This window comes from Aphis gossypii, chromosome X, assembly GCF_020184175.1.
Source record: "Aphis gossypii isolate Hap1 chromosome X, ASM2018417v2, whole genome shotgun sequence".
Taxonomy (NCBI): Eukaryota; Metazoa; Arthropoda; class Insecta; order Hemiptera; family Aphididae; genus Aphis; species Aphis gossypii.
This window is the reverse complement of record NC_065533.1, coordinates 7,062,756-7,075,805: the sequence shown is the minus strand read 5'-3', so window position 1 is coordinate 7,075,805 and position 13,050 is coordinate 7,062,756. Positions and strand designations below refer to the sequence as shown.

Genomic DNA, 13,050 nt, shown 5'->3' with positions numbered 1-13,050 from the left:
TCTACAAAATAATATATGATTTTGACGAATTTCGTCCACCCTCGAAATTCAAATAGGTAATTTTTTTTTATTACCTATTACCGTAATATTAAATTTTGAAGAACCTTTTGTTATATTTGCAAACTTCTTTACTCAGAAATAATTTTCTAAATGTACGTAATATGTTTTTCATAATTATTTAAAATGCACTTTGAAATTTTTACTTAAAGCATATTAAAAATTATATAAATAGTGAAATACTAGTTGTAGGTATAATTACAAAATAGATCCAATTTTCTACCTACCAATAAGCTCTTTTTAAGTTGAATATTTAAGCATTTGTTCTAATATAAAAAATATTTAACAAGAAGATAAATGAAAAAAACTCTAACAATAGTAAAACCAATAAAAAAAAAAAAAAATACATTCATCCTTTCACTTAAAATCTCAAACTGAGTATGACAACTAACAATACTTTACTGTTTAATTTTTAATTATTTTTAGGTAGGTACTCACCAAGTATAAATTTATGAATTTTATAATTATAATTAATATGACATATACTTGAATACATAATATGTAATATACGATAAATGTAGGTATTTAACAAAAAATAACAATCTGACAGATAACTAATTTTGACAAAAGTGTATTATACGAACCACTTGAAGTTAACTCTACATTTTTGGATTCGGTTTCTTTAAATTCTTCCCAAATCCTCTTAAAATCTTCAATATTTTGTTTGAAGATTTCTTGATCATTTAGTACCATGTCATGGAATTCTTCTTGTTTCTCTTTTAACATCAATTCTGCCTCATTCAATAAGATCGTATAATTATTCCATGAATTATGCAAATTATCATACAAGCTGCGTAATGTATCTGACATTTGTATTTCATGTTTGTCTATAAACGGTAGTTATAATAAAGACGCTCCTTAATAAAATTAAAACAATTTTATATCTATTCGAAAACTCACCTAAAATAACAACGTTTTCCGTAATTAAATTTATTTCTTCTTTTTTAGCATCACATTCTAAATCCACCTTTTTTTTATATTCAATAAATTGGACCATTTCGTCCAAGTTAACTGGTGGTAACATTACACTATTAAATTAAAATCAATTAGGTAACTCATATTTCATTTTTTTAATTATACATATGTAGTAATGTTTCAAACTTACCGTTGGCCGTTCATTTCAATATATTCATAAAATCCTTCGATAAGGCGGGACGTTTCACCTAAAAGTAATAGGGAATAATTTGAAATCCAATCTTGACAGTGTCTTATAACTTGATTTATCATATCACTGATTCTAACAATGGTACAAGATACTGTCGTTTCGGTCTCCATCTCATTTAACTTATTTATATAATTGAGGTATCTGCAAATATATTTAGAACAATTATCATAAGAAATGTATAAATTTAACACTTGGTTTTTCATACAGCATAATTTGTTTATCAATAGAATCCGCATTGTGTGGAGTTGATTCGAATTCATTTAAATGCTCTAATTTGTTCTTGGTCCAAATATCACTGTATTTCATTAAAGTATCCATATATTTATTTATACTTAGCAATATATCTTTCGTCGCTAAATAAAATACAAAAATTAACTAATTTAACAGGTATAATCAATATATAAATGTTACATAACTTTATGCTGAATATACACTGGAATATTGTGTCAAGGATTACATTTCTAATTAATTTTTACTTAATATAGAGTTATAGTAAAGTAATTCTAATTTTGGCTTACTGATATCGATTTCCGTTTGCAAGTCAGAACACACTCGGTCATGAGCGACCGCATAGCTATAAGGCATCAGATTAACGTTTGCGATTTTAAATGTATGACACAACCTGGGTATAACTTTTAATGCTGTTGCCATATCCAAAAGTAATTTCATAGAATATACCACTAGTTGTATTAAAGTTGGATGGTATTGGATCTATCGAAAACCGTATTAATTGATTTGTAGTAGCAAAAAAAGTTAAAGTAACAATGAAGTATCCGTCAATCATACCTTATTGCCGTGTAAACTGACGTTTATCAAAAACACGGTTTCAGATCGTTGTGCTAGAGTGTTTTTCATCGACCATCTCACATTAAGAACTAACGACTCGTGTATGAGAGTATCTATTTTGATTAGGTAGTGTTCCCAATATAACGTCATCTATTTATAGTTTATATTTTTTAAAACAAATTAATTAATTTTTGTGATAAACTAATGTATACTTCAATACATATTTTAAATTTGTAAACAGCTAAAATAATATTTAATTAAAATTGTACATACACGCTTAATATGTTTTTCAAATCTTTCATATACCACTGTTACGTATCTAATGATTTCATTATAATAGCTGATGATTTTCAAGACCGAATTTCTATTACTATTGGAACAAAACTCGTGTATAATTGATGCATTAGATAATAATTATTTAAATAAATAAAAACTTGAAACCAAACCTTAAGTTATCCTTATTATGACTCAAACCTTTTATCATCACAAGTTCAAGTTCATTTCCAAACAATGGCGTATTAGATATTTGTGTACATAATTCAACAATTTCAGTATTGCATTGCTTATAGCAATTTTCAATGACTTGAACCTGGATATTTTTATTTACAACTTAATTAGAAATATGCATTTTAAAAAAAAATTCTGTAATACATATTATTCAAAAAAAAAAACTTAACTGATTCCAGTTGTTCATAACAACTGGGGAGATATTTATTGACATTATCTAATTGAGACCAAGTATATTTAAATACTAGCGGATCTATTATTTTAACGCATGTATTCAATGTTTCATAAAACAGTTGTACTTCTTGTTTCGATAGGCCTGTATTCCATACATACGACATATTATAGTAAATTACCACGGACAATATTATTAACCATAATGTTAAAAAAATACCAGCAATAATATAATTGTAGTCCTTAAGAACCATTCTAGCGTTTTTGTGTAAAATTCTTATTTGTTTAGCAATTTTGGTAAATTCTAAGTACTCATATGGCATTCCTACTTTGATCAACTTCCAGGCAATAATTTCTTCAGTCAAATCATAGATGTGGCTTTATAGGAAGACATTATAATTTTTATCAATTAATTAAAATACTTATGTGCCTATATATACCTTTTTATATCTAAAGTGAATTTGCAACAACGATTCGACAATTGGGTTTTTGTAAAAATATGATTTTCCAGTTGATTTTCGACTTTTGGATCAATCTGATTCCACCAGGCCCTAAATGAATTCTTAAGCATTCGTTGATAAAGGTCTGCATAAGAAGAATACGCCTCCCGTAATTGTTTAGTGAGAGAACATGTTAATAACCAAGGCCGATCAAAGACAGCCTATTTTAAAACGTCAACAGTTAATTATAGGCAGCGTTATAAAATATGATTTGGAAATGTATTTAAAAAATACTTTTCCATTGTTTAATGTAAATAACTAATGCACGAGTATATCATATAATCGTATGATAATAATAAGTGCATAAATTTACATTTTTTAATTCTGTTATATTGTTGAACTGGATGATGGCCATAATGCAAACACCCGAGTATTTTGGCATATAATGAGGTATATAATACTTATTGTTATAAAACATTTCCATCACCGATGCAATATATTCAATTAAAAATGTAAACACTAATTTAGTCCGTATACGGAAATAGTTCTTAAGTGGCCGCCATTCGATGAAATATCGTAAACCCTGTAATATTTTAACACAGTCTGCTGCATTGCAGGCTGTTTTTAAGGCCATATCCGTTATTTTTACGATTTGTGAACATAATTGTTTGATTTCATTCTGAAATCTATAATCAAATAATCAAATAATTAATACTCAAGTTAAGTTCGTTGTTTTTTTTTTTTTTAAACAATTATGTCGAAATCTATTTCACAAATGATTCATTTCAGTTAAAATATAGTTTATCATTAATGGTTACTGTTTATAAAAAGGTAAATAAGTGGGTATCGCTGGGCAATGTACATTAGTTGTCGAGTGGGTCACTATTTCAATTTAAATTTAAATGATATATCTATTAAACAATTCTGAGCGTAGACAATCTGTTAGACTATATCATGAAGTATATTTTCGTGGTGTATATTTTTATTATAGGTACAGTTCTTAAAGTACCTAATTTATATTACTAATTTAGATTAGTATAATTTTTTTCTGAAAACATTGCATTTATTGTATTATTAGTATTTATTTATAGTAATAATAAATATTTATACCTTAATACCTTATAACATTAACTTGTATAACTAATAAGTGAGTAACGCTCTGCTGTATATAGTAGGTCACTATAATTAATGTATTAAATTTGAATCCGAAGAGAGGTATTAATTACTGTACACGAAAAACGATTCTGAACGAAGATGATTTGTCAGCCTAGGATATAATTTAGGTGGTTTATGTTTTAATGGCCTGAATACACAAAAATATTTTTGTCAATATTTGAACTTCAATTGCTAATAAAAAAAAATTGTGACCATGTATTCTTATAATTTCTAAATCACTATAAGAATAACTTATGATGAATTTTGAATTAAATTTTCAAGTATTCATTGAGATCAGTAAAATATTTTGAAAATTAAATCATATAAAGAAAATGATAATAAAAACAACTGGTGAAATTTTCAAGTATCTACAACTTATACTTTTTAAATTATAACAAATATTTAATTTCGTTTGAAGATAAATCGTTATCGTTACTCGATTTCGTAAACATTTAAAATTCAAACACACATAACATTTTTTCTATTATAATGTTTTGAGTTTCTGTAAAGCTATTTTCAGGAACATTTATGAAAAAATTAGAGTTGAATTACTAACAATTTCATGATTTTTCAACTACAAAATTATTTGTAAATTTTCCTGATTTTGTCATATTTCATAAAAATTAAACTATAAATGCTTAAAAAAAAATTGTGATAAACGATTTTTTAAAAAAAAAATTTCAGTTGCCTATATAAATAGCTCAAAAAATGTTAAAATATTTTGAAAATTTAACTCTATATAGATAACATTAATATAAAAATTTAGTAAAATTTCAAGTATTTACAGGGATTAGTTTTTGAATTAGAAACATATAAAAAAAAAAGTTTTAGTCAAAAACTGGCTTTGAGTAAAAATTCCCGTTTTCCGGCAATTTTTTTTTGTTTTTCTCAATTTATATGAAAACTGTTGGAAAATGTTTACTTTTGATCTCTATAATACAATAAGGATATTCATTTTTCTACCGAAAACTTTCCCTGAAGTTTGCAATTGAAGCATTATACGACAAGTTATGCTGTACACAGAAACAAAAAAACAAAAAAATAAAATAAAACACACACCATTATAAAATCAATGCCTTCATAACTTCGTTCAGAATCTAAACTTGAATAATATATTTCTGTAAATATCGTAAAAGAATGAAAATAGATTCATATTATAAATAGATAATATAATAAAATAATTTTCTTTATATATTTTTTAGATTTCAAAATTTAAATTTTCAAAATTTCATAACTTAAGTGTATAAAAAATTTTTGTATGAATTTATAATTAGGTAAAAATAGTTTGCAATTTTTGCCATTTTTGACAAATTTTATCAAAATTCTAAATTTCAGTCAAAGTTATTGCAAGTATAAATTGTTTATATTTTTAATTAGAAAATAAGGCATTTATTAGAAATCTTGAATAACATTTTCAAAAAATTGAATATTTTTCATGCACATAAATAACTTAAAAAGAGAAAAAATATTTGAAAATGTTTTCGTAAATAAATAATAAATTTAACATTTGGTCGCAATTTCAGTATAATATAAGATAATTTGTTTTCGAAATACACAAAAAAAAAAACAAAATTAATTTTGTTTAAAATTAGATTTGCACCCGAATCTCCATTTTTTTCTTCAATTTTTTTTTTTTTGTGATTACCCAATTTATAAATAAGTAGTGAAAATATTTTTAATTTTGACCACACAAAATACCAATTAAATTAAATTTCCTACCAGAAACCACGCTCAATTTTAAAAATCAAAGCATTTTTACTGTCACAAAGTGATGATATATAGAAAAAATGAATTTAAAAAACCCTACATCGTTGTAATATCAATACATTCATCACTCTGCTCTGTGCTGCCTATAATGACGCAATTAAATCGATGTCTATTTTCATCAAAAAATGGGTCTCGACAATAAAACCGTATAAAATATTAAAAGCATTATGTAATATTACAACAATACTTTAATGCAAATTGTTACACCATACATATAACTTATCAAACGTTAATTACTTTGTGATATGGTGATTCCAAACGTTGTCGAGCACATTGAATATCCTAATTACAGGAACTTTCAAGTCGTTGAAAACAACATCGAAATGTTGTTCATTTATATCCAAATACTTAACGAAATATTGTCCCGGACTGAACGAAAAATTTGGTTTCGGTACATCTAAATTGTATACGTTTAACCTGGTAAAATGTTTTGTCAAAATTAATCACTAAGTAATTTATGTATGCATCAATTGCTATTATTAGTCCAATAATTTACATTTGTCATACAGTTATTATAGAAAATTGATACCTTTTAAATACTATTTTTGATTTCAAAATATATTTTAAATCTTTGCAACGTTCCATAAATTTGTATACTGGCTTAGCTTTTACCCATAACTTTTCTTTATCTTGATTATTATATATTTTTAATACCTGAATACACGTGAAAAAAATATTACCTCAAAACTATCGGTTGTAAATAGATTAACTGTTACTTCATTATACACAGATAGTAAATTTTGACAACACAGTAAACATTTGTGAAGAGAGTCCATTAACATCTTTACATCACTGTCAAATATAGTGACAGTGTCTATAGTTTGTCGGCATAAAAATATTACTTGATTACACAGACATCCGCACAAATGGTCAAAATCGGATCTTGAATAAATAAAAGATTGATTACATTAGTATATAAATAATATATTAAGTATCTGATTGGAAATTAGATGTATGAAATGCGCATTACGTTTTGTTGTAATAAAGGGATTCTTCAAGTATAAAAATAAATTGCACGAATAAAGTTGGTAACATGGGTAAGATTTTGCTCAGTGATTTGATGTTGTACATTTTCATACATGTATCTTTAACGATTTGTAAGTAGTTCAAGTTAGATTTCGTCTCGGTTAACGATCTCTGTAACATTTACGACAAAAAATGTAAAAATGTATGTCAAAGAGTTGACGAAAACTTCTTATGAGACAAATTTATACTATATTATACTACATAGTAACAAGTTATAGTTGATAAAAAAAACCAAACAAAAATAAAAAATATTACAAAGGGGAGGGGGAGATGGGATAAAGAAAAAAAATCAGTTTTGGTTTTTTTTACACTGTTTTTCATAAAATCCACTCAAAAAGTTACGAATTTAAATTAAAATATTAATGAAATTAGGTACCTAATTATTTTATAATTATTTTTTTGAATCGGAACAATAAATTTAATAATATATATGGTGTATTTAACATATTTTAGCACTCTAAAATCATAATTTATTATGTGAGCTTATACTTATAAGACATAACAATTATTATATTATATAGATATAGAGTAATAATTAGGTTTGTTATTAAGACCAAATTGTACACCACGAATGCGCACTTCCGGTCTTCCGGTATTGTACATTTGGAAACAATATTATGTGGTCCGATATGTAGATAATAATTGGATCGATGCGATATGAGAAATAGTGTATCGATTCACTGTTAGTAGCACAGATACGGTGGCGTAATATTTCGAAAAATTGCAATACATACGAAGCGCAGGAATTAGATTTATTGAATTCCGCTGTTCAGTTCGAGAGAGCTATATTACAATACATATTTTACTCAAAATAATATTATATCATATTATAGACATCTCCTACTATACACAGTTTCATAAAATACACCAGTTACCCCGGCCGCACGATATTAAGTTAACCGAAGTACGAAAATTGCTCCTAATGTTATCGCCGCACAGGTATATATTAACACGTGAAGATCACTTTATAAATACACCCTCGACAGTTTGTAGCCTATCCAAGCAGAATGATGAACGTCAAATATAGTAGAAGTTTTAATATCATTATTGTAATATTATTTGAACGTCAGTCGGTTGTTCGTTAGTATTATTTACATTACCCCACTAAACCATATTATAGTTAACGGCTGTGAATAGTGAGAAAAATATACCCACGATAACGGTAAACTGTTTTGAATTTTACATACTTCCAAGAATACTATATCATGTAACCAAAGTTTCATATATGAGTGAATATGAACAATATTATTTTAACACGAAAATATTTATTCTTTACAAACGATTTATTATCCGTTTTTTTTTTCATTATTATTTAATTATTTATCTCATTTTAAATTCGAATAAGGACCCTTTTGCTTGGTATTAGAAAATAATTAATACTAAAAAGTCATTCGTCTATGATTTATGTGATTTAAAAATAATAATGGAAAGGTATCTACTCAAAAACAGTACGCGTTTAGCTGGATAGTAAAAACAATAAATACCTATTTGGTATGTACGTATTTTAAAAAAAGCCAATATCGTTTCAATTAAACGAAACCAAAATATTAAATTGTTCAAATAAAAAGTGTCTATCTAGTATCTATACCCGTTTTCCACACATTTTCTAAACAAATGAGCACCGTGTAACATTAATACTTATATAACATGATATGTGAACAAATTACAAGTTAACAAACACTATTTTTTTTTCTTTAAAAAAAACCATTAGGTAGCTTAAGCAAGACGCAGTTCTTGCAGTCCCGTACTGACCAGTAGGTATACTGATATGAAAAATAGAAAAAAAAAATGCGTTACAAGAACCCGCTAATAACAGCAACGCGTGACTTGTATCACCGTGACATAGACGTATACGATGTATTTACGAGTTGTTTATTGTATATAATTACTTCCAGACTATAAGTCATGTTCTCGTAGAGTTTCACGAACCCAGACTGCGCTTTCCTCAGACGTTCTACCGTTTCGGACACCCGGACGCGTTTTAATACAGCCGTTATGAACTCCAAATCCACGACTAAGGGGATAAAAAAACATACGATTAGTGCTCCGGTAAGTCCCCAGGGGGGAGGGGTGTAATTCCTTTATTAACCAAAATAGTAATACAACCAATACTGTTGTGATGATGAGGAGGGAGTATCTTAATCCTCCTCATCAAACAGTATTTGTGTATCACATATTATCGAGTGATAAGTAAGTTTTAATTTATTATAATGTCAATTGAAACAATAATATCATTATAATATATGTTTTACATAACAAGCGAAGGAGGACCTCGGAAAAATTTTGCTTAAACTATTATACTAAACGGCGTAAATCACTAACGTCTTTCTTCCCAGTATGTGAGTTCGTCAACGATGTGAATCATCCCGTAATCACATCTGCTCGGAATCCGCTGATCGTTTTCCAGGTGTGCATGTACGTCCGTGTACCATCGGACTAATTCGGCTACGATCGTTCACGAATGGCATCACATATCGGACAATAAGTAAATGTTATAATATTATAATGTTATGGACATATAAGTAATATAAGCATTATTAATTGATAATGTGTAATACGAAATAAAGCCACACGTCATCCGTGAAAAACGGACGGTCGTATTTGGATGTAAAATCAAAATGGAGCATGACATAACGTTATTTTTATTGTATCGAAAAAAAACATACCTAATAATTGCAAATGGTTCGACGTACGATTAAACTTGTAAAGGTGCATCACAACGACGTTAGTGTGAAGTTTTTATACGCGCGTTTTTTTAAATTGAAATTTTACATGTGTACCTAATCAATATCATAGGTAGATTCAAAATCACAGATAGCAGATATTAACCATTTTAATTATAACAACTTCATTTAGTTTTAACTCTAGTATTTTTAAAATTATTTTACGTTTTTTGATTGTTTTTTTTTTTCATAATCATTAATATTATACCATTATTATTACTACATTTATTTTTTTTTATTCAATTCACTATACAGGTGAATTATAGGTTTGTTATATGTTAGATATTATGATATTATAATATCATTTATTATGTCGCTTTTCCTCTTTTGTCGTGCAGTCATTGACATTTAAAGCTTGTATTGGGCTGTTATTAACAATAAATAAACAAATAACTAAAAAATATATAATTGAATAAAATATAATTATACCTAACTTTTAGTTATGTTTTTTCAAATCTTATCTATTCATCTATTCAGTTGTTCTTAGGTTTTGTTCAGTGCAAAATATAGAAAAGTCTTGTATATAATATTTAAACATAAGACATATTATATTCTAGCGTTTTAGTTTGAAAACAAAAGTTGTACGATGCATAACAAATTACAAATTGTTAATAAGATACTTATTACTCACACTATTATAGTATTATAAGAAATGAGAGAAATGAGATCTTTTTTTGTATTAATGTCTACAAATAAACTGATTTTAAGGTTTAATAACTCAAAAACAATAAACTAAATACCTATTATTTTAAATATTTAAATTGCATATTATATAAGTGTTGAAAAGTTGATTAAACCAAAAAAAAACAGAATCTCTTATGTGATATAGAATTGTCTGTACCTACCACTGACAATGTTAGTTCACTTGATATGATAAGATGTGCGTGTGTGTCTACAAATTAATATTAATACCGGTTTTTATGTTCTCGACGATATAAGCACAAAATTCGATTTAAATTGCTAATTTTAAATACCATATTGTGATATTCAGTAAAGAAGAACATTTCTGTGTTGTGATGTTAGACAGTAAAGTAAAATAAATAAGATTGATGCACAGATCGAGAAACGAATTCGTTAAAAAAAAAAAAGAAAATTATTAACAGTTGAATTAAGGCAATTAATCGAAGCGACTTCTCTGCGGACGCGCTGACAGCAACAGAAAGACATACAACCATGTCTAGCGCCAAATAACATAAGTGAACAGTGATTTTATACACCGATAGATAGTCGTATTTTTTCTTCTCAGACGTTTGTAGACATTTTTTTTTCTTGGGGCTTATATTGTCTCATATGCAGTGAGTAATACATTTAATGGTAATAGGTATACGGTCGCGTAAAATGCGTTTCGGCCGATGGCTTTACACATTATACGCCGTTCGTATAACTGCGGGGTCGTCACTCGGGGGACACATTTACTAAGAAAAATGCACCCACTCTTGGTGGACGGCAATTCGCCCCAGTGTATAGTTCAAACGTTATCTCTAAAAGAAGGTTTGCAATTTGCATTTATTTCATTTTTTTTTTTTATTTTTCTATTCGACAGTAGACAAAACGTCCTACACTGCAATCGGTCGAAATGACGTACCCGCATAACGAGGTTCGTAGGATTTCATTGTAAGCTTTTCAAAGACTTTTTTCTCGGTGTCAGGACATCACTCTGATCTGTGCACAAGAATTGCACACTTCTCATCACCCCCTTGGAGTCATATCAGATTTCCGTTCTTTAAAAAGGGTTTTTGGGTACGGAGAATTTTTAAGATCAATAAAATATAATTAGGTATAGTCACTGTTATATGTAAACCACTGGGGTCTAAATCGAATGTCTCAATCGTTTTTGCTCGGTTTTGTTTCTCCGTTACGATCAGACTATAAAACGGACGCTGAACGATAGTATAAATTCGTTCGACCTTTAACGATTTCCCCATTTGAATTTCATGTTGAAAATAATCACCAAGAATGTAAAGAATTAAATATGTCCCGTACTTGGTTTGATAACGATCGACGCAAACATACATTTAAAATAAAATCACGTTCACCGGTTTATTTGAAACAATAAGGTATTCAGATCATATACGCAAGACAGTGGTATTGCAGAAAATCATCTATTTACTCATTGGTTGAAGGAACTGAATATTTTTCGCCACGATTTATGTGATTCAAATTGAAAATATATCTCAACAATTTTAATAATTTTAAAAAAGTAGCAGAACAAATTACCGGTTAAAAAAAAATCCAAACATTTCTGCATAACTCCCTTTTATAACATATTGTAATACATTTTCAATTCAGGTTATTATTAAATTTATGAAAATTAATTATGATACAAGTGGCAACTATTGACCCTACAGTTTGGGTGTCGATTTTTTCACACATTTTTCCGTAAAAATATATCATGTTAAAGATAAAAAAAAATATTTAAATGTTAATATTATTATAATATTTAATTATATTTTTATTAAGCACTTAAAAACCGTAAATACATTTAGGTATAAATTGTATTTAGCTGATAATTGTCACTCTCATCTATACGTATACACATTATTATGGAGTACTAAAGGGTTTTCGTTAGATGTAAAATAATTATTTTCATGCGTCTTGTTGAATTTATATCAAGTTATAATATACCCTTCATTCGATGTTAATGTAAAGTATATACTAAGTCGTTTTTGTTATTTTCATATTATTAAGTGAATTAACCGAAGGAATTTCTCAATAATTTATTTAGAAATATCACGTAATAAACATATATACAAATCTTATTACAAATAAAAATAATAATAATAATAATAACAATAATAATAATAATAATATGGTTCAGTACTGGGTTATTATTATTATTATTATTATTATTATATTTATCTGCATTAAAGTTTAAGTCTAACCTTCCTGTTGCCTTATGATGTGTTCTTCTTCTTCCTCCTCTAACATCTTGTAAACCTTTTAGAGTAACCAGTATGATTATAAGATCAATAACATGACTAAGTTTGCAAAATGTTGTAAAAAAAACAGAAACAAGAAAAATTATAATACGTAAACAAATGCAAACATTCTGTTGTGTTGCCGTAGATACTTGTTACATAGCTTGTAAAAAATCGATTGGTTATTTTTTATTTAAATAGCATATTATAGCGTATTAAAATAGAAAGAACAATAAATAATAATATAGGAAACTTAATTAGTCATAAACTCATTACTGTGAATCACGCAATGCACAAGTCACGACTTTCGTGCGACTTTTATTACCGGCATTTTA

General features: G+C 27.3%; 1 protein-coding gene across 1 annotated transcript in view; it reads right to left on the bottom strand.

Annotated features, from left to right (window-relative positions):
• The window catches only part of LOC114132094 (dynein axonemal heavy chain 2), a 29,723-nt gene extending 16,892 nt beyond the window's left edge, over positions 1 to 12,831 (bottom strand). Inside the window, exons 1-19 of the mRNA XM_050207450.1 lie at positions 12,680 to 12,831; positions 9,397 to 9,519; positions 8,964 to 9,088; positions 7,019 to 7,185; positions 6,765 to 6,930; positions 6,578 to 6,702; positions 6,286 to 6,465; positions 3,500 to 3,812; positions 3,127 to 3,347; positions 2,907 to 3,064; positions 2,686 to 2,831; positions 2,455 to 2,597; positions 2,282 to 2,378; positions 2,009 to 2,158; positions 1,741 to 1,933; positions 1,428 to 1,575; positions 1,163 to 1,363; positions 958 to 1,085; positions 642 to 884 (exon numbers count right to left, since the gene is read on the bottom strand). Coding sequence (XP_050063407.1) covers positions 642 to 884; positions 958 to 1,085; positions 1,163 to 1,363; positions 1,428 to 1,575; positions 1,741 to 1,933; positions 2,009 to 2,158; positions 2,282 to 2,378; positions 2,455 to 2,597; positions 2,686 to 2,831; positions 2,907 to 3,064; positions 3,127 to 3,347; positions 3,500 to 3,812; positions 6,286 to 6,465; positions 6,578 to 6,702; positions 6,765 to 6,930; positions 7,019 to 7,185; positions 8,964 to 9,088; positions 9,397 to 9,519; positions 12,680 to 12,725 — 3,073 coding nt within the window. The 5' untranslated portion in view covers positions 12,726 to 12,831. The remainder of the gene's footprint in view (positions 1 to 641; positions 885 to 957; positions 1,086 to 1,162; positions 1,364 to 1,427; positions 1,576 to 1,740; positions 1,934 to 2,008; positions 2,159 to 2,281; positions 2,379 to 2,454; positions 2,598 to 2,685; positions 2,832 to 2,906; positions 3,065 to 3,126; positions 3,348 to 3,499; positions 3,813 to 6,285; positions 6,466 to 6,577; positions 6,703 to 6,764; positions 6,931 to 7,018; positions 7,186 to 8,963; positions 9,089 to 9,396; positions 9,520 to 12,679) is intronic.
• Between the last annotated feature and the right edge of the window lie 219 nt (positions 12,832 to 13,050).